Source organism: Salmo salar, chromosome 17, assembly GCF_965601325.2.
Source record: "Salmo salar chromosome 17, fSalSal1, whole genome shotgun sequence".
Classification (NCBI taxonomy): Eukaryota; Metazoa; Chordata; class Actinopteri; order Salmoniformes; family Salmonidae; genus Salmo; species Salmo salar.
This window is the reverse complement of record NC_138307.1, coordinates 27,349,947-27,372,616: the sequence shown is the minus strand read 5'-3', so window position 1 is coordinate 27,372,616 and position 22,670 is coordinate 27,349,947. Positions and strand designations below refer to the sequence as shown.

Here is a 22,670-nt window from a genome sequence, read left to right as displayed (position 1 = left end):
CGTACTCCCTGGGGAGAGCCAGGCGTAGGGTCCCGGGTCCAGACGCCGGAGGAGGGGTAGCAGGTGGAGGGGGAAGAGGTGCTGGGGATGCGGTAGGGAGGCCACTCCTCTCCCATCGATCCATCCTCTCCATCATCTGATCCATCGCTGAACCGATCCGGTGGAGAATGCTGGTATGATGGAGGACCCTTTCCTCCATCGATGGGAGAGGAGGTGCGGCTGCTCCTGCTGACTCCATTGGTGGTGCGGGATTCTGTCACGATGCTTGGAGTGGTGGTAGGAGTCAGGCGCAGAGAGCAGAGGTAAAAAAAATTAGATTTATTTTTCTCTGGATTGACAACGGTCGACGCCAACACAACAGGCGTGAGAACTACGTGCCCAACCCATACACAACGGGTCCACAGTATGGAAAGAAAAATAACTCAAGCAGATCACCAGCACATCCAAAAACACACACTGACGAAAATAACCCCGCACAAACCTGGGCGGGCTAAACAGGCTTAAATAACCACAAATCAAGAACACAAATAAGGAACAGGTGCAAACAATAAGACATACCAACCAAAAAGGAAAAAGGGATCAGCGGCTTTAGTAGGCCGGCGACGACGACCGCCGAGCGCCGCCCGAGCAGGCAGGGGAGCCACCTTCGGTGGGATTCGTGACACTCTTTATTATACGTGGGAATAGATTTAAAATTAAAATCACTTGGAGCCGATTTGCTGGTGCTTTGACAGTATTTTATGTAAAATAAAATAAAATAAATAATAATTGGCTGAGAAAACTTGGGGGGACATATAAAATCCCTGTGGGCCAAATTCGGCTCACGGGCCACCAGTTGGGGAACCCTGCGGTATATATTGTTTTTGTATTTATTTATTGTCATGTGTTCAATGTGTTTTCACTATGTGCTGCAAAATGAATTGCCCCCTGTGGATAATAAAGACTCTACTCTACTCTGTTCTACTCTACTCTACTCTACTCTACTCTACTCTACTCTACTCTACTCTACTCTACTCTACTCTACTCTACTCTACTCTACTCTACTGTTCTACTGTATTCTGTTCTACTCTATTATGTTCTACTCTATTATGTTCTACTCTACTATGTTCTACTCTACTATGTTCTACTCTATTCTACTCTACTCTACTGTAGTGAGATGGGTTTGGCACACACACACACACACACACACACACACACACACACACACACACACACACACACACACACACACACACACACACACACACACACGTACATATTCACTGTACAGCAAGGCAGTGTTATGTTTGAGATAGTAGCCCATCTACCGTGCGATAGCTGGCCCACTGACCTACACTGTACCCTTCTATCCACCAATCTGTGTATAAAGGACAAGATACACCCTGGAGTTATGACTCTGACCAAAGGGCGAGGACAGCCCTTAGAGTTAGATATAAGTGAATAAGAAACTGAAGTGGTGTCAGTGTGGCCGTAGGGGATATTCATACAGGATGTCTATGACCAGGCGTCTTCTAGTGGGGCTGATTGCTGTGGCCTGTGTGGCAGCACAGTCAGACTTAGAGAGAAGGGCACAGGAGTTTCTGGACACGTTTGATGGGAACGCTACTCATCTCATGTATCAGTATTCCCTGGCATCATGGGCGTACAACACAGATATTTCCCAGGAGAATTTAGACAAACTGGTGAGTTTTCTGGTAGATTTAAAGTGGCACTAATGAAAGGCAGAGTTTCAGAGCCATCTTCAGAGACCCCTATGGCCTGTAGCTGGGGGTCCACAAGACTGAACTGAGAAACACGGTGGATCTATGTGTCTGGTTCTGAACAATGGCAATAATGGTATATTGCTGTCAATTTTGGATTGGTGGGCTACATCTCAACACATAACTCCAGACAGACAACTAGTTATTTGATATTGTCTATTGTATTGTATTGTATTGTTAATATTATGAATCAAATGTAATTTCTGTCAATGTTTTGTTATGGTTTCAGGGTGTACAGAGCGCAATCTGGGGAGAATACTACAGCAAAGTATCCAAGGAGTCGGAGAACTTTCCAATCGATCAGATCAGTGATCCATTGATCAAACTCCAGCTGACTTCCCTCCAGGACAAGGGCTCTGGGGCCCTGTCCGCAGACAAAGCAGCACATGTAAGACACATTCTTTCACTTCTGTCTCTGACCTTTTTTTTCTTGATTTTAATGATTTAACCTTTTAAAATCACAATTCACCAACATGTGGGTACAATGCATTTAAAATCATTGACTAGAGGACTTCTTTCCATTGTGCTCTTCTTTCAGTCCATATGTAAGATAACTTTTCTTTCTGTCCTCATCTTTTCTATCAGTCTGACTGTCCTCATCTCTTCTATTAGTCTGACTGTCCTCATCTCTTCTGTTAGTCTGACTGTCCTCATCTCTTCTATTAGTCTGACTGTCCTCATCTCTTCTATTAGTCTGACTGTCCTCATCTCTTCTATTAGTCTGACTGTCCTCATCTCTTCTATTAGTCTGACTGTCCTCATCTCTTCTGTTAGTCTGACTGTCCTCATCTCTTCTATTAGTCTGACTGTCCTCATCTCTTCTATTAGTCTGACTGTCCTCATCTCTTCTGTTAGTCTGACTGTCCTCATCTCTTCTATTAGTCTGACTGTCCTCATCTCTTCTATTAGTCTGACTGTCCTCATCTCTTCTATTAGTCTGACTGTCCTCATCTCTTCTGTTAGTCTGACTGTCCTCATCTCTTCTATTAGTCTGACTGTCCTCATCTCTTCTATTAGTCTGACTGTCCTCATCTCTTCTATTAGTCTGACTGTCCTCATCTCTTCTATTAGTCTGACTGTCCTCATCTCTTCTATTAGTCTGACTGTCCTCATCTCTTCTACTAGTCTGACGGTCCTCATCTCTTCTATTAGTCTGACTGTCCTCATCTCTTCTATTAGTCTGACTGTCCTCATCTCTTCTACTAGTCTGACTGTCATCTTCTCTTCTACTCACGGGAACAGGCTAGTCAAATACTCAAGGGAACAGGCTAGTCAAATCATTGTAATACCACAACGTAGCATAACTTGTTTGTGTTGTTGTTGTTAATGTTGTTGTTGTTGTTGTTAATGTTGTTGTTGTTGATGTTGTTGTTGTTGTTGATGTTGTTGATGTTGTTAATGTTGATGTTGTTGTTAATGTTGATGTTGTTGTTAATGTTGTTGTTGATGTTGTTGTTAATGTTGTTGATGTTGTTGTTGTTGTTGATGTTGTTGTTGTTGTATTTCATGTCAGCTGAACAAAGTGATGAATAAGATGAGCTCCATCTACAGTACAGGCACGGTGTGCAAGAGAGAAGACCCCTTCGACTGTCAAACTTTGGAACCAGGTAAAGGCCAGAGTCCCACATCACCCAGTTGCGGCCCACTTTATGGAAGCAAACCACTCAATTTCGTCTCTGCGTTATATTGGCATCGAACATGTCACCCTCCCGAGGAGAGGGGGTGACCTTGATAATTTATTGTTAAAACGAGAGGCTGCCTGGATCTTTAATTTAAAGACCCTTGCTCCCTTCGGTCTCAACATAGACTTTGATCTGAAGCCATTCTTGTGATTATTGTGACTTTGCCATTGTAATTGTTTGTTAGCTTGTGTAGTCTAAAATGAATCTATGATCGTATGCTATCCATTTGTTTTTTGTATACTGTTCTTTGTATTCCATTTTAATATTTGAGAATTAACCAATGATATTAGGCCACACTTGGCCATGATTACAGACACCTGTGTGTCTTTTGACACTATATAAACGAGTCATCCAGCAGTGTTTGTCATTATACCCTGATGAAGACAGCTTGCCTGTCGAAACGTTGGACGTAAAAATGTTGCATCTGAGCTCCTAGAATGTGCTGCTCTCCTTTGTTTTCAAGTTTTCTACTCCGCTGGCCAGCACCTCGCCTAAATAGGTGTGCGTTTCTTTTTCTTCTAGAAAGGCCAGAGTCCCACATGGCTCTGGATGAAAGTAGGACACTAAGTAATGAATTGGCTGCCATTTGGTATGGGTACAAAGTACCAACTGCCAGCTCAGCTGTGGCAACCTGACTTTACGACCGACTGCCCTTTTACGGATGTCCAAGGTCATTGACTGAGTCCCAAATGGCACTATATTCCCTATATAGGGCACTACTTTTGACCATGGCCCTAGTAGTGTCAAACGTAGAGCAAAATATAGGGTCAAAAGTAGTGCACTATTTAGGGTCAAAATTAGTGTACTAAATTGTGTACCAGTGGGATGCAGACCCTAGACTTCTATAAAAACTGTATATCTCAAGACTACTAGTCACCCTGTCAGATATTTCAACAACAAAAAGCCCTGCCGAAAAACTCCCCTAGTTTTGGAGGAATAGTATTTCTTGTAAAAGGTGTCTCCTCACTTCAGGTTTTGGTGCTTGGATGTCTTGGTAAGGGAGATGGCTTCAGAAATCTGAGGTCAGATAGTGGTTTAATGTTGTATAGGAAAAAAGGAACCCCAGCTCAATGATATTCCTGATGCGAGGATACATAAAAGAATAACAAAAATACTAGGGAATGGACAAGAATACTGGTATGCTGGAGTTTCTATTTCAAATATGAACTAGCCTTTTTTCAACTGGTTTACTGCTGTGTCTAATGTCTAGGGCTGGAGAGTGTAATGGCCAACATGGACAGTGACTACTATGAGCGTCTGCATGTATGGGAGGGCTGGAGAGTGGAGGTAGGGAAGAAGATGAGGCCTCTATATGAAGACTATGTGGACCTTAAGAACGAAGCTGCCAAACTCAATGGTAGACCTACTTCTACTACTACTACTGCTAATACTACTACTATACTGCTATTATTACTACGACTACTACTACTACTACACTACCATACTACTACTGCACATATACTATACTACTACTACCACTACTGGTACTATAGTGCTACTACTACTACTACTACTGCTATAAGTACTACTACTAATACTATTACTACTATATTACTGCTACTACTACTACTATATTACTATTACTACTACTACTACTACTAAAACTACTACTACTACTGTACTACTACTACTGCTAGTATATTACTATATTACTATACTACTACTACTACTACTACACTGCTACTATATTACTATACTACTACTATCTTACTATACTACAAATAATATATTACCAATATACTACTACTATACTACTACTATATTACTACTATACTACTACTACAAACCTGTCCAACTACTACTACTATATCTATCGCCACAGGTTATGAGGACTACGGAGATTATTGGCGGTCCAACTATGAAACTATCGATGACAGCCCGTACAACTACGCCAGGGGCCAACTGATGACCGATGTGAGGCACATTTACAAAGAGGTACGTTGTCGACTGTTGTGGTGCTTCAACTACGCTGAGCTTTTCTCACATACAAATGAAATGTATTGTATGTAGCAAAAACACTGTTAATAAAATATTATTGATACTATTTTGTATTATTGGATGTATTTGTTATTGTATATATTTCTGTATTGTACAGTTAGGGTTTTGTAGGTTACTTTCTAAATGTAATCCGTTACAGTTACTAGTTACCTGTCCAAAATTGTAATCAGTAATGCAACCTTTGGATTACCCAAACTCAGTAATGTAATCTACTTTCAGTTACTTTTAGACTTCCCCTTAAGAGGCACAGGTTAGCGTTTTTTCGTCATGAATCTTCTTATGGAGGCAGCGCTGCAAAGTGGTCACTAGCTGGCACAGCCACAAAGTCATCAAATCTGATTTTAAACCTAACCCTAACCTTAACCCTAACCTTAACCACACTGCTAACCCATAATGTCTAACCCTAACCTTAACCACACTGCTAACCCATAATGTCTAACCCTAACCTTAACCACACTGCTAACCCATAATGTCTAACCCTAACCTTAACCACACTGCTAACCCATAATGTCTAACCCTAACCTTAACCACACTGCTAACCCTAACCTTAACCCTAACCTTAACTACATTGCTAACCCATAATGTCTAACCCTAACCTTAACCACACTGCTAACCCATAATGTCTAACCCTAACCTTAACCACTCTGCTAACCCTAACCTTAACCCTAACCTTAACCACACTGCTAACCCATAATGTCTAACCCTAACCTTAACCACACTGCTAACCCATAATGTCTAACCCTAACCTTAACCACTCTGCTAACCCTAACCTTAACCCTAACCTTAACCACACTGCTAACCCATAATGTCTAACCCTAACCTTAACCACACTGCTAACCCATAATGTCTAACCCTAACCTTAACCACACTGCTAACCCTAACCTTAACCACACTGCCAACCCATAATGTCTAACCCTAACCTTAACCACACTGCTAACCCATAATGTCTAACCCTAACCTTAACCACACTGCTAACCCATAATGTCTAACCCTAACCTTAACCACTCTGCTAACCCTAACCTTAACCCTAACCTTAACCACACTGCTAACCCATAATGTCTAACTCTAACCTTAACCACACTGCTAACCCATAATGTCTAACCCTAACCTTAACCACTCTGCTAACCCTAACCTTAACCCTAACCTTAACCACACTGCTAACCCATAATGTCTAACCCTAACCTTAACCACACTGCTAACCCATAATGTCTAACCCTAACCTTAACCACACTGCTAACCCATAATGTCTAACCCTAACCTTAACCACACTGCTAACCCATAATGTCTAACCCTAACCTTAACCACACTGCTAACCCTAACCTTAACCCTAACCTTAACTACATTGCTAACCCATAATGTCTAACCCTAACCTTAACCCCACTGCTAACCCATAATGTCTAACCCTAACCTTAACCACTCTGCTAACCCTAACCTTAACCCTAACCTTAACAACACTGCTAACCCATAATGTCTAACCCTAACCTTAACCACACTGCTAACCCATAATGTCTAACCCTAACCTTAACCACACTGCTAACCCATAATGTCTAACCCTAACCTTAACCACACTGCTAACCCATAATGTCTAACCCTAACCTTAACCACTCTGCTAACCCTAACCTTAACCCTAACCTTAACCACACTGCTAACCCATAATGTCTAACCCTAACCTTAACCACACTGCTTAACCCATAATATCTAACCCTAACCTTAACCACACTGCTAACCCTAACCTTAACCCTAACCTTAACCACACTGCTAACCCATAATGTCTAACCCTAACCTTAACCACACTGCTAACCCCAATGTCTAACCCTAACCTTAACCACACTGCTAACCCATAACGTCTAACCCTAACCTTAACCACACTGCTAACCCATAATGTCTAACCCTAACCTTAACCACTCTGCTAACCCTAACCTTAACCCTAACCTTAACCATACTGCTAACCCTAATGTCTAACCCTAACCTTAACCACACTGCTAACCCATAATGTCTAACCCTAACCTTAACCACACTGCTAACCCTAACCTTAACCCTAACCTTAACCACACTGTTAACCCTAACCTTAACCCTAACCTTAACCACACTGCCAACCCATAATGTCTAACCCTAACCTTAACCACACTGCTAACCCATAATGTCTAACCCTAACCTTAACCACACTGCTAACCCATAATGTCTAACCCTAACCTTAACCACTCTGCTAACCCTAACCTTAACCCTAACCTTAACCACACTGCTAACCCATAATGTCTAACCCTAACCTTAACCACACTGCTAACCCATAAAGTCTAACCCTAACCTTAGACCACTCTGCTAACCCTAACCTTAACCCTAACCTTAACCACACTGCTAACCCATAATGTCTAACCCTAACCTTAACCACACTGCTAACCCATAATGTCTAACCCTAACCTTAACCACACTGCTAACCCATAATGTCTAACCCTAACCTTAAATTAAGAATATAGCCAATTTTGACTCTGCAGCTGGCCCATCTAGCTGAAATCGCTCAGTTCTGCCTCCAGGACAAGACTCATCCCAATAAACGTCAACCTTCTTATTAACGTCAACCTGCTTATTAAGAGGCATTAGAAGAAGACAAAAAATAATATTACCAATTGAACAACATCCATTGCAGGATAAGTTAATGTTAGAGTTTACATAGCTGGCCATATATGGGTGTTACATTTTACTTCATGGGTTGGTTATTTAGGCTTCTTTTAACCCATCGCTTTCTACTACTGTATAGATAATAATAGGATTAGGCTATATTTTTACATTAAACACCAGTGTCTGCCAGATTTCCTGTCATTCCAATTCATTTAATACCCCTTGATCTTAAAGAATAGGACTTGGAAATATGGAAATATAGATTAGTCAAATTGTTTTACCCGAGTATAACCCAATAACTAAGGATTAATTAGCCTACTCTGTTGTTTATGATTTTGTTGTCATCGACGACTGATTGGGCTTTCTCGTGGTCATCTTAAATTATAATTTTTTTTACAGTATGTATAAAAATACCACGGGGGCGTTGAGCAGGGAGAAACTGCCTCAACCTGTTATTCCATAGGCTGGGATCCGCACTATGAAGCGGCTGCAAGAACGCATTTTATACTGGCTGTATACTGGCATATTCATTACGCCGATTCTGTTGCAAAACCTTTCTTAAACGGAAGCAAACTGGACGAAACGGGGAGGGACCTACCTGAATTTGTCCAATAGAAACTATTATTTTGCTCTGTTTGCTTCCGTTTGGTTCTGTCACAAAAACCACGATTGATAGGCAGCTTAAACTTATTATATTCAACCATTATTGGGTTAAAATACACATATACATTTGTGAACAGCCACACACATTCATAACATCCACAATCCGTAAGGCGCAAATAGCTAAATGAGAGCGCAGCAGTGTGATTCACATCCATGCGCTATGCAGCCTAGATATCAGTAATAAGTGATATCCATATCGCCCGTTGGGCTACACCACTACTGTCGTCCTTACCCCCAAGCGTTTATTCAAGTTGGATAATCTTTGGATGCCGACAGCAGTCACTCCATCGGAAGACATAGTTTGGACTGTAGCCTACAAAAGCATATTCCTGTGATCCATCAAACGCATTTGTTGTGTCATCATGGTGGTCTCTAATTTGTGGTCAAACTCGCTCAGGCAGAACAAATAAAAATGACCGAGGTAAAGAGTTTTAGTTGGATATTCGAAGGATATTCGCGCTTTCAAACCTCAATAGCTTTCAAACCACTTCAGCCACAGACTCCAAATAAGTGTCATGATGTTGGAAAAATTGCGCACACCAGATTTGGACATTAATTCGCTTTCCAAAGCTAATAAACATGTGGAAATGTGAGCAGCATTTTGTATTCCTAGTTGAATTAGTTAGGGCGCATAAACAAAGTACAAACTTTTTTTTACATTTGAATTTCAATAGCTCCTTGGTCATGTGACCTACTGACTTCAAACAAGGTTCAGAATGTCCACTCAGTGGGCCTACACATTGGACACCCTTTAGTTTGTTCATTTTCATCTCACACGTTTTTACATTAATTTTTCAAAATTTTAAATGTCAATAGCTCCTTGGTCATGTGACCTAATGACTTCAAACAAGGTCCAGAATGTCCACTGACTACCCTTCTATATTGCACACCCTTTAGTTTGTCCATTTTCATCTCACAAGATTTTACATACATTTTTCTAAATAAAAAATGTATATCTTACAGGCCAACATCTTCTCTCACTTCGTTGGTGTGTCACCTCACCAAATCTGAATACCATGATGTTGACATAGTTGCTATATTTGCTAGGCAGGTGGCCGAGGCACAGAAGTAAGGTGAGGCTTTTTTCCGTCTGTGACTAGCTTTGATATGCTGGTATTTGAATGCCAAGTTGCAGCATGGATTGACCTTATTTAATTCAGAACAAAGCACATCTGTCCATGGCTGTTTGAGGTACCTGGTTTGAGGTACCTGATTTAAGGTACCTGGTTTGAGGTACCTGGTCTAGGTACCTGGTTTGAGGTACCTGGTTTGAGGTACCTGGTAAGGGCTTTATTTTCTACCACCTGTCCATCTTAATAGAAAAGGAAAATGACTTTGCCCCTGGTCTGGTCATTCTTTTAGCATCACTCACTTGTTCTGTCCTTCCGTCTCTGGAGTACTCTTCGTCACTTTGTGTTTGTATGTCATCTTTCCTGTCCTCTAGAGCCCCTGCCTCATCTTCTGTCCCTCTGTCTCTAATGATCTAGTTGGTGTTGACTGAATTTCTGGCCATCATCAATATTTCCCTTTCCGTTGTCATCTTTATTTGCCAGTTTCATGACACGCTCTGTTTGTAATGTGTTGTTAACGCGATCATTTTGTTGTTGTTGTATGTTTTCTGTAATGACATTAAAAGTTAATTAATCACTATGTCGATACCTTTATGTCACTCAGAAATACAAAAAGCTATCAGAATGTAAGTTGATCACTTCACAGGAAAACAACTGTAGTTTTAACGTGTAGTTGTGGTGTGAATGTTAAACATTTTGGTGTTACACAAAAGATGTAGGAATTTATTTTCCCAGTTAGAAATAGTAGGCCATGCATCAAATAATTATTTTCATCAGAAAAACAAACCCTCAAATGCACTATTGCATTTTGTAAGTTGTCTGCAGGTGGCTTGTTGTGAATGCACTCAAATATCAAGTCGTTATCAGGTTATGTAAACTCCGTGCTAATACTCAATGTAGAAGGATTTGTCTTAATGTACTGTATATGAAAGTGATGCTATGAAAAGGATTCTTTCAGGATTTTATCAAGCTCACTCTGACTGACAAATCACTGCCTATTACTGTGATTAAAAAGAGCATATGAAACATTGTTTTTCATGAGGCCTACCTGTGCACCTTCCTTTAAGCACCTCTGTTCGAACACCTCTCCTGTCCTTGATCCATACCACATACAGCCATTTGTGGATCTTTCAGTGTCCATGTGAAAGATAGTTATTGCGAGGCTGGAACATTTGTTTACTTCAATTTTTTTTGTTTTACACCCATGTAAAATGAAGGCCTGCAAAGCTTACAGATTTAAGTCTAATAACATGAGATGAAAGTAGACAAACATCAGAGTGTGCAATATGAAGGCATAGTCAGTGGACATTCTGAACCTTGTTTGAAGTCAGTAGGTCACATGACCAAGGAGCTATTGAAATGTTTAATTTTGAAAATTGAATGTAAAATCATGTGAGGGGAAAATGGACAAACTAAAGGGTGTGCAATATAGAAGTGTATTCAGTGGACATTCTGAACCTTGTTTGAGTCCAGTAGGTCATATGATCAATGAGGTATTGAAATTTAAAAATGTAAATAAATAATTTAAAATAGTGCGAGATGTAAATCGACAAAGAATGTGTGTGCAATGTGTGTCAATGCCATCGGGTTAGCTACAACCAGTTTTGAAAGTTTTAGGAGTAATGGTTAAAGAGCTATTGAAATGTGAAAAATTTGATTTGTCACTATGTTGACGGTCCCTAACTGCTGTTGGTGGACGTAAGGAAAACTATAGGTGAATATCCGTGGAATATCCAACCTGAAACTGTCCTCGGTATAAAAATGTGCCCCTTTTTTCAATGCTGATTTGAATGTCATTGAGAAACAGAAAGGTGTCAAATAATTTGTTTCCTTTCTGAATTTAAAAGTAATACTATAAGTAATCATATCGGTATCTGATCACAATATTTTTGCTGGTAACATAACGAATTACAGTTAGATTTTTGGAATCCGTTATATGTAATCCATTACTCCCAACCAGCATGCTTTTCTTGCATTATGTAAATCAGACTTGCCACATCAAAGATATGGTGTATTTATGTTTTATTGCACACCACCAATTCTATTGTGTCTTTCCAGATCCTCCCCCTGTACAAAGAGCTCCATGCCTATGTGAGGTCTAAGCTGCAGGCCAAACACCCTGAACACATCCACCCAGAGGGGGGCCTGCCTGCACATCTACTGGGTGAGGTCACTGGACAGGGCGCAGCTTTTGCTCCAACACTGCTGGAACATGACTGATTCAGCTTATGAATGTCTTCTCTCTCTAATTACCTTTTTCAGGTGACATGTGGGGAAGGTTTTGGACAGGTCTTTACCCCATCTCAACCCCTTTTCCAGAGAAAACCGATATTGATGTGACGGACGCTATGATCGCACAGGTTGAGTGAAAATAAATCATGATCTGCTATTGTATGTATCCAATATGGACCTTGAAAATTGTAGACTAGGAATTGTGGGTTGGATCTGAAGGAAACAAGTGTGACTTTAATAGTGACTTCTATTACTTTCAGTTCTTACCCCCTAAAATACACTGTGAGTTAAACACCTTTTCTGTAATTCCCAGAAATGGCCTAAGGACAGACTGTTCCAAGAAGCAGAGAAGTTCTTCATGTCGGTGGGTCTATACAAGATGTTCGATAACTTCTGGAAGGACTCTATGCTGGAGAAACCTACTGATGGCAGGAAGGTAGTGTGCCACCCTACAGCCTGGGACATGGGGAACAGAGAGGACTTCAGGTAACAGGAATCGTATTCATCCTGCATTAAACTAGCCTAGCGGTTAACAGCGTTGGGCCAGTAACCAAAAGGCCGCTGGTTCGACTCCCTGAGCAGGCAAGGTGGAAAACTCTGCTGTTCTGCCTTTGAGCAAGGCAGTTAACCCCCAACAACAACTGCTCCCCAGCTATTGATGACGTGGACGGCGATTAAGGAAGCCCCCCACACCTCTCTAATTCAGAGGGGTTGGGTTAAATGCGGAAGACACATTTTGGTTGAATGCATTCAGTTGTACAACAAACTAGGTACCCCCTTTCCCTTTACTTAGCCCAGGACATGCAGAGTGACAAGCCTTAGGGAGGGACAGAGAGGACTTCAGGTAACAGGAATTACATTTACATTTACATTTAAGTCATTTAGCAGACGCTCTTATCCAGAGCGACTTACAAATTGGTATCATGTTGGTACTGTATTTATCCCTGGACACGCAGTAAGTAGAGCCTTAGGGAGGGACAGAGAGATTGCATGCACTAACTACTAATATAGAATTCATATCCTGTTAGTCACAGCAGCATGTCATAAAGATATGAAGGAATTCTGTTGTGAAACATAAATCATCAAGGTAAAATCCACAGTACGTTGAACTTCTTTTCAAAATGCTGTACACACATGTAGAATAAAATCTGAGGGAGTTTATCTGATTTTGTAGGCTATACCTCCTTACACTCGGCATCAATTGTAATGATTAAATATTAATCATAAATATTAACTTATTATACGGTATTGTACTGTATTAAAATGTATTATACTGTATTATATACTGTATTACTGTATTATACTGTATTATGTATTATACTGTATTATATACTGTATTATATACTGTATTATACTGTATTATAAGGTATTATACTGTATTATATACTGTATTATACGTATTATAATGCATTATTCTGTATTATATTGTATTATTCTGTATTATAATGTATTGTACTGTATTATACTGTACTTCCCTGACTTTGTCTACTTCTTAAATTTCCCCCATTTCCAGGATCAAGATGTGTACGGAGGTGAACATGGACCACTTCCTGACAGCGCACCATGAGATGGGACACAACCAGTACCAGATGGCCTACAGGAACCTGTCCTACCTGCTGAGAGACGGGGCTAACGAGGGCTTCCACGAGGCCGTGGGGGAGATCATGTCCCTGTCCGCTGCCACCCCCAAACACCTGAAGGCCCTGGGACTCCTGCCAGACGACTTCGTCGAGGATAAAGGTGACACCTGAGTCAGGGGTAGGGGCAGGGACAGGGACAGGGTCAGGGTCAGGGGTAGGGGCAGCTAGTGGTAGAAGCAGATCTAGATCTGATGATAACAGTTAGACAACAGTTGTTGTTATAGCTGGTCTATGGAATACCTGAGTTACACCTGAACAGAGTCAGGGGTAGGGACAGGGTCAGGGACAGGGTCAGGGTCAGGGGTAGGGGCAGGTAGTGGTAGAAGCAGATCTAGATCTGATGATAACAGTTAGACAACAGTTGTTGTTATAGCTGGTCTATGGAATACCTGAGTTACACCTGAACAGAGTCAGGGACAGGGACAGGGTCAGGGACAGGGACAGGGACAGGGACAGGGTCAGGGTCAGGGACAGGGTCAGAGACAGGGTCAGGGACAGGGACAGGGACAGGGTCAGGGACAGGGACAGGGACAGGGTCAGGGTCAGGGACAGGGTCAGGGACAGGGACAGGGACAGGGACAGGGTCAGGGGTAGGGGCAGGTAGTGGTAGAAGCAGATCTAGATCTGATGATAACAGTTAGAAAACAGTTGTTGTTATAGCTGGTCTATGGAATACCTGAGTTACACCTGAACAGAGTCAGGGACAGGGTCAGGGACAGGGACAGGGACAGGGACAGGGTCAGGGACAGGGTCAGAGACAGGGTCAGGGTCAGGGACAGGGTCAGGGACAGGGACAGGGACAGGGTCAGGGTCAGGGACAGGGACAGGGACAGGGACAGGGACAGGGGTAGGGGCAGGTAGTGGTAGAAGCAGATCTAGATCTGATGATAACAGTTAGACAACAGTTGTTGTTATAGCTGGTCTATGGAATACCTGAGTTACACCTGAACAGAGTCAGGGACAGGGTCAGGGACAGGGTCAGGGTCAGAGACAGGGTCAGGGTCAGGGACAGGGTCAGGGACAGGGTCAGGGACAGGGACAGGGATAGGGATAGGGTCAGGGTCAGGGACAGGGACAGGGTCAGGGACAGGGACAGGGTCAGGGACAGGGACAGGGACAGGGTCAGGGTCAGGGACAGGGACAGGGACAGGGACAGGGTCAGGGACAGGGACAGGGACAGGGTCAGGGACAGGGACAGGGACAGGGTCAGGGTCAGGGTCAGGGACAGGGACAGGGACAGGGACAGGGACAGGGTCAGGGTCAGGGACAGGGACAGGGTCAGGGACAGGGACAGGGACAGGGTCAGGGACAGGGTCAGGGTCAGAGACAGGGTCAGGGACAGGGACAGGGTCAGGGTCAGGGTCAGGGACAGGGTCAGGGTCAGGGACAGGGACAGGGACAGGGTCAGGGACAGGGACAGGGACAGGGTCAGGGTCAGGGACAGGGACAGGGTCAGGGACAGGGACAGGGACAGGGTCAGGGACAGGGACAGGGACAGGGTCAGGGACAGGGTCAGGGACAGGGACAGGGACAGGGACAGGGACAGGGTCAGGGACAGGGTCAGGGTCAGGGGTAGGGGCATGTAGTGGTAGAAACAGATCTAGATCTGATGATAACAGTTAGACAACAGTTGTTGTTATAGCTGGTCTATGGAATACCTGAGTTACACCTGAACAGAGTCAGGGACAGGGACAGGAACAGGGTCAGGGACAGGGTCAGGGACAGGGTCAGGGACAGGGTCAGGGACAGGGACAGGGACAGGGTCAGGGACAGGGTCAGGGACAGGGTCAGGGTCAGGGTCAGGGACAGGGTCAGGGTCAGGGACAGGGTCAGGGTCAGGGTCAGGGACAGGGACAGGGACAGGGTCAGGGACAGGGTCAGGAACAGAGTCAGGGTCAGGGTCAGGGACAGGGACAGGGTCAGGGACAGGAACAGGGACAGGGTCAGGGTCAGGGTCAGGGACAGGGTCAGGGTCATGGTCAGGGTCAGGAACAGGAACAGGGACAGGGTCAGGGTCAGGGTCAGGGACAGGGTCAGGGTCAGGGACAGGGACAGGGTCAGGGACAGGAACAGGGACAGGGTCCGGGTCAGAGTCAGGGACAGGGTCAGGGTCATGGTCAGGGTCAGGAACAGATTCAGGGCCAAGGCCAGGGCAGGTACGAGCAAATCTACATGTATATCTGATGAGGATAATTGACACTGAGTCAGACTATGTTGTTGTAGGTTTTGTTTCACATTGTTTCATCAAAATGGCTCCTCTAGTGACTTCCTGTCTCGGATAACACTCTATTCACTATGAAGTGCCCTACTTTTTTACCAGAGACCATTACACTTTATTTTCTATATAGTGTCCCCATTTTAGATGTACCCTCTCTCAAACAGCACTTCTTTCTCTTCCTCCCGCCCCAATACAGAGACTGAGATCAACTTCCTGATGAAGCAGGCCCTGACCATCGTGGCCACCCTGCCTTTCACCTACATGCTGGAGGAGTGGAGGTGGCAGGTCTTTCTGGGGACCATCCCCAAGGACCAGTGGATGCAGCGCTGGTGGGAGATGAAGTAAGGAAGGACCTCTTCTGGAATTTCTTCAGCTTGTCATAGGTCATAGTTTATTTAGCTTTAGGTGATGGGAGATAAAGAATCATAAACAATATATCAGTGTTGTATATCAATGTAAAGAAGGAGCTCTAGTGGAGGCCTAGTGTTTTTACCTCATAGTTGGTTTAGCAATACACTGTAGGGACATTACAATGCTAACTATTGATGCTAACTCTGTTACCAGGAGGGATATGGTCGGTGTAGTGGAGCCCTTACCCAGAGATGAGACATACTGTGACCCGCCTGCTCTGTTCCACGTGTCCGGAGACTACTCCTTCATCAGGTCTCATCTCAATACCCCTCACACCCAGCCGTTCTCAATACCCCTCACACCCAGCCGTTCTCAATACCCCTCACACCCAGCCGTTCTCAATACCCCTCACACCCAGCCGTTCTCAATACCCCTCACACCCAGCCGTTCTCAATACCCCTCACACCCAGCCATTCTCTATACCCCTCACACCCAGCCGTTCTCAATACCCCTCACACCCAGCCATTCTCAATACCCCTCACATCCAGCCGTTCTCAATACCCCTCACACCCAACCATTCTCAATACCCCTCACACCCAGCCATTCTCAATACCCCTCACATCCAACCATTCTCAATACCCCTCACATCCAGCCATTCTCAATACCCCTCACACCCAACCATTCTCAATACCCCTCACATCCAGCCATTCTCAATACCCCTCACACCCAACCATTCTCAATACCCCTCACACCCAACCATTCTCAATACCCCTCACATCCAGCCATTCTTGTTGTAATGCCGTGTCTGTCTCTGTGTAGATCTGGGTCCAATAGCAATTGAGGTTTCGCTTGATTTAGTTTTTAGATTTTGTATTTTTGGGACAATTAAATTGGTTCCATTGTACCTGGTAAACTAAATCACACTTAGCTCAAGTATTAGAACTATGTACAGTCCATGTATGAGGACGGACCTATCCTGGAGCTTCTTCAGCTTGCCATAGGTCATTTAGCTTTAGGTGGTGGGAGATGATGAAGCATAGACATGTATTTAACCCAGGACTGTCTCTGTCTGTCATAGATACTTCACCAGGACATGTACTGTATTTGACCCAGGACTGTCTCTGTCTGTCATAGATACTTCACCAGGACATGTACTGTATTTGACCCAGGACTGTCTCTGTCTGTCATAGATACTTCACCAGGACATGTACTGTATTTGACCCAGGACTGTCTCTGTCTGTCATAGATACTTCACCAGGACATGTACTGTATTTGACCCAGGACTGTCTCTGTCTGTCATAGATACTTCACCAGGACATGTACTGTATTTGACCCAGGACTGTCTCTGTCTGTCATAGATACTTCACCAGGACATGTACTGTATTTGACCCAGGACTGTCTCTGTCTGTCATAGATACTTCACCAGGACATGTACTGTATTTGACCCAGGACTGTCTCTGTCTGTCATAGATACTTCACCAGGACATGTACTGTATTTGACCCAGAACTGTCTCTGTCTGTCATAGATACTTCACCAGGACATGTACTGTATTTGACCCAGAACTGTCTCTGTCTGTCATAGATACTTCACCAGGACATGTACTGTATTTGACCCAGGACTGTCTCTGTCTGTCATAGATACTTCACCAGGACTATCTATCAGTTCCAGTTCCAGAAGGCCCTCTGTGAGGCAGCTGGCCACTCTGGACCCTTATTCAAGTGTGACATCACCAACTCTACAGCAGCCGGGGACAAGCTCAGGTGCTCATACCAAATCTGTTCGTTGTTGCGTCTGTCATGTCTAAGAATGCTGAATGGCCAATGAACAAGTAAACAAACTAACATCAAATCTCATTTTACAGGACAATGCTGGAGTTTGGGAGGTCAAAGTCGTGGACCAGAGCCCTGGAGACGATTTCAGGACATGCCAAGATGGACTCCGCCCCTCTCCTGGACTACTTCAAGGACCTCCATGTTTGGCTAATAGAAGAAAACAGGAAGAACAACAGGAAGCCAGGATGGAGAGCAGCTGAGGACCCATGTAAGTACCTATAGAGTAGTGTCCCTATCCATACTAGGGCACTATCTAGTGTGCATAGCCAATATATCGCTTCACACGAAGTAGTACAAAAGTACAGAGGACCCATGTGAGACCAGATTCTGTATCTAGCTCACTATCTAGTATGCATAGTCAATACATCGCTCCATACTAAGTTGTATGCAATTTTAGATATAGTTAAAAGTGATATATTCTATATATAATAATGCATATTTTGTATCTGTTCATCAGTCTCAGAGAATGCCTACAAAGTGAGGTTGAGTCTGAAAGCAGCTATGGGTGACAAGGCAGTGAGTACACTAAGCTGAATTTACTGTGGTTGGAAAACAGCTTCACTACCTTCTCCTTTAGACAATCTCTTCATATAATCCAGTTGAACTGACTTTGTTTCTCTTCCAGTACATTTGGAACGCCAACGAGATGTACCTGTTCAAAGCCAACATGGCCTACGCCATGAGACAGTATTACCTTGAGGTCAACAAGACGGAAGCTCTTTTCACGTAAGTGTTTCACAATAAAAGTCCACCTAGACATCACTCTCAGCTTTGCTTCTCTTTATGTCATTCACTCCCATCACATTCCAGAATGAAAATGTATATTTATTGTATCAATATTATTTATTAGACTCTTGTGACATCACATAATTGTATTATTATCTTTGTTCCAGGACAGAGAACATCCACACCTACAAGGAGACAGCCAGAATCTCTTTCTACTTTGTGGTGACTGACCCTGCCAACCCTGCCGTGGTCATTCCCAAAGCTGAGGTAGAGGCTGCTATCAGGTAAAGGAGTCGACCCTTGAACGTGAGCTGATTAAACATGCTAAAACAAACTTTGCCCGATCATATCTGCCAAACTGAGTGAGTGACACCACAAGACTGTCTGAAACAGAGTAATAATACTTTGTGTAGCATTCTTGATGTGGTTTCTGAAACTACAGCCATAAACAAAGTTGCATTTTCCCGCCAGCATTCAGTAAATCCTCTTATGGGTGTTTTATTCCAGTATTTGTACTTGAAACACTCCTAACATTACCCATAACCCCATGACTCAGGCCATCGTCTATTTCACTAGGTTGTCCAGAGGTCGAATCAATGACGCATTCAAACTGGACGATAAAACTCTGGAGTTCGAGGGTCTCCTAGCAACGCTGGCCCCGCCCGTGGAGCAGCCGGTCACCGTCTGGCTGGTGGTGTTTGGGGTGGTCATGGGACTGGTGGTCTGCATGGGCTGTTACCTCATCATCTCTGGCTTCAGAGACAGGAAGAAGTAAGTCTGGGCCGTATTCATAACAGGGTTGATCATCTCTGGTTTCAGAGACAGGAAGAAGTAAGTCTGGGCCATATTCATAACAGGGTTGATCATCTCTGGTTTCAGAGACAGGAAGAAGTGAGTCTGGGCCGTATTCATAACAGGGTTGATCATCTCTGGTTTCAGAGACAGGAAGAAGTAAGTCTGGGCCGTATTCATAACAGGGTTGATCATCTCTGGTTTCAGAGACAGGAAGAAGTGAGTCTGGGCCGTATTCATAACAGGGTTGATCATCTCTGGTTTCAGAGACAGGAAGAAGTAAGTCTGGGCCGTATTCATAACAGGGTTGATCATCTCTGGTTTCAGAGACAGGAAGAAGTGAGTCTGGGCCGTATTCATAACAGGGTTGATCATCTCTGGTTTCAGAGACAGGAAGAAGTAAGTCTGGGCCGTATTCATTATAGGATTGCAAAATTCTTCCAACCAGGATCTCTGGAAAACCAGGGAATTTGGGCAAAATTACCAGGATTTTGCAACCCTATTCATAAAGCATACCAGAGTAAGAGTGCTGATCTAGGATCAGGTCCTCCCTGTCCATGTAATCATTATGATCTAAAAGGCAAACCTGATCCTAGGTCAGCACCAACTGTGAGATGCTATATGTTGTTTTAAGGAATGAAAAGAGTAAAAAGAGAGGTTCAAATAAAGATTGAACCAAACTTAATCCTGAACTTAAATCCTGCTATCTAGTCAACCTAAATCAACAACTTCAAGTATTTGACATGTATTCGACCCAGCTCTGGAAGAGACAAATTAATTGCTACATCACTGCAAATTGTGAGGTTGTTAATAAAATATGGAAAATGTGTCTTAAAATTGCTTAAATGAACATGACACAGTTTTTTCTCTTCTATATCTCCAGAAAATGTGCAGCGAAAGCTGAAGAGAATGCAGAGAACCCCTACGGCGTGACCAACAAAACATTTGAGAGGGAAGAGGATGAACAGACAGGATTCTGAGTCAGTGATTGTCAGTATGAAAGTTTGACAGACGACTTGACAGATCTGAAAACCCCCTACAGCAACAGCTCTTTCAAGACGACCGCATTAGAAGTTGGATCATTTGTTTAAATTATGTATAAATTCAAGACATTTGTAGCATTTTAGAATACATTTTATTCTAAATAAAAATACTTAAAAGTCACAGAAAAATAATATAAAAGCATTACTCATCTGACTAAACTATCAATAACTGAAAAATACAAACAAATGCTAATTATTTGTGTATGATACATAGCTACTTCTCTCTGCAATAGCAGAATAACAGGTCACTGCTGCATTGTTGCATTACACATACGTATTGTAATACCAGTACACCCCCATGCTTTTCCTGGGCTCTGTTTCTCTACATTCAATTCATCTACAGTACATTTATGGTAGCCAGTATAGTCCACTCAGCAATCATCATTGTTTTCCAGGGACTCATGGGATCAATACAAAAATACAAATTACATGGTATAAAATGATGGTATAAAACAGTGGTATAAAATGGTGGTATAAAAATACACTATAGAAACTACATAGAGTAACATAACATGCAGAAACAACAAACCCTCTTCATCATTTATGGATGACAAAGAGGAATGACTGGTCCCCTGTCATCCCCTGGGGTTTCCCCAAATCTACTTTGGTCTCATTAGAAGTGCGGATGAACCAGCCCTGGCAGTAGGCGGACTCAAACCGGCGCTGTTTGCTCATTTCAGCTTTCATGTAGAAGACAAACGCCTGGATCTCCTCATCATCCTTCCTGATGCTTTTCAGTCTGTGTTTGTCACAAGCCTGAAAGAATATGTACAGGTTAAAGCTATAATTATTATTATTCAACTACATTAAATAACAATTCCTTTAAGTCCTTGTGCATATCTACCTAAATCTGTTTTTAAAGCCTGAATGGACCTGTACAGGATAGGTAACACCATTCACTACCCAAATTCAACATGAACATGGAATAACATTAACAACATGGAATAACATTAACATCATGGAATAACAACAACCTGGAATAACATTAACAACAACCTGGAATAACATTAACAATAGTCCTTGGTCTCATTTCCTTTACTGACTACTATGAAGTTATTTGAAAAATATGCAATTAGTGGTGAACTAAAAATACATATAGTAGCAATTATATTGAACACATCTTAAATTCTTAAATCCTTAAGAGTCTATTGATGCACATCTGTGTGTCAATCTAGTGAACGTAATAAAAAAAATCCCCATCAAAATCCGTCAGTTTAAAACCTCTTTGGGCTAGGGGGCAGTATTTTGACGTCCGGATGAAAAGCGTGCCCAAAGTAAACTGCCTGTTACTCAGGCCCAGAAGCTAGGATATGCATAGAAAACTCTAAAGTTCCTAAAACTGTTAAAATAATGTATGTGAGTATAACAGAACTGAAATGGCAGGCGAAAGCCCGAGGACAAACCATCCCCCCAACAAAAGAAATTCTGCCTACCTCTGATTTCAATGGCTAGCACTTTTATTATAAGGCGAAACCCTCCCAAATTGCAGTTCCTAGGGCTTCCACTAGATGTCAAGTCTTTAGAAAGAGTTTCAGGCTGGTTTAAAGAAAAATTAGCCAGAAATTGTAGTTTTTCTAGGTGCTCCCATGTTGGCTGTAGTGTTTCCAAGCGCGTGAATGAGAGCGTGTTCTTTGGTATTTTCCTCCAGTAAAGACAATAACGATTCTCAATCTTAAATTTGATTGATTATTTATGTATTAGGGTACCTAAGGTTTGATTATAAACATTGTTTGACTTGTTTGGATAAGTTTATTAGTAATGTTTGGGATTCATTTTGTATGCATTTTGAGGGAGGGAAATCGGTGGATTATTGACTGAAGCGCACCAGCTAAACTGAGTTATGGATATAAAGAAGGACTTTATCGAACAAAAGGACCATTTGTAATGTAACAGGGACCTTTTGGAGTGCCAACAGAAGAAGATCTTCAAAGGTAAGGCATATATTATATCGCTATTTCTGAGTTTCGTGTCGCAACTGCCTGGTTGAAATATGGGTTTCATGTTTTTGTATGCGGGGCGCTGTCCTCAGGTAATCGCATGGTTTGC

The 22,670-nt window shown here is 42.8% G+C and overlaps 1 protein-coding gene and 1 long non-coding RNA gene across 3 annotated transcripts in view; one reads left to right on the top strand and one right to left on the bottom strand.

Annotated features, from left to right (window-relative positions):
- The first annotated feature begins 1,389 nt into the window (after nt 1–1,389).
- LOC106609069 (angiotensin-converting enzyme 2) lies at nt 1,390–21,450 on the top strand. 2 transcript variants are annotated; one of them, XM_045699497.2, is made up of 18 exons: nt 1,390–1,682; nt 1,990–2,148; nt 3,274–3,367; nt 4,653–4,799; nt 5,265–5,377; nt 11,848–11,953; nt 12,052–12,149; nt 12,335–12,507; nt 13,535–13,761; nt 16,076–16,220; nt 16,444–16,542; nt 17,869–17,991; nt 18,093–18,271; nt 18,521–18,579; nt 18,689–18,789; nt 18,957–19,073; nt 19,366–19,560; nt 20,465–21,450. In XM_045699497.2, exons 1-18 carry the CDS (start codon nt 1,491–1,493, stop codon nt 20,559–20,561), a joined length of 2,424 nt encoding a protein of 807 aa, XP_045555453.1. In that variant the 5' UTR covers nt 1,390–1,490; the 3' UTR covers nt 20,562–21,450. The 2 variants fall into 2 exon arrangements, with proteins under 2 accessions (XP_045555453.1, XP_082819841.1); XM_082963715.1 differs by lacking the exons at nt 1,390–1,682; nt 1,990–2,148; nt 3,274–3,367; ... (3 more) ...; nt 12,052–12,149; nt 12,335–12,507 and adding an exon at nt 12,846–12,865.
- LOC106609070 (uncharacterized) overlaps nt 20,694–22,670 on the bottom strand; it is a 32,464-nt gene continuing 30,487 nt past the window's right edge. The window contains exon 8 of the long non-coding RNA XR_006760071.2: nt 20,694–21,380. This is a non-coding gene — a long non-coding RNA (uncharacterized LOC106609070). The remainder of the gene's footprint in view (nt 21,381–22,670) is intronic.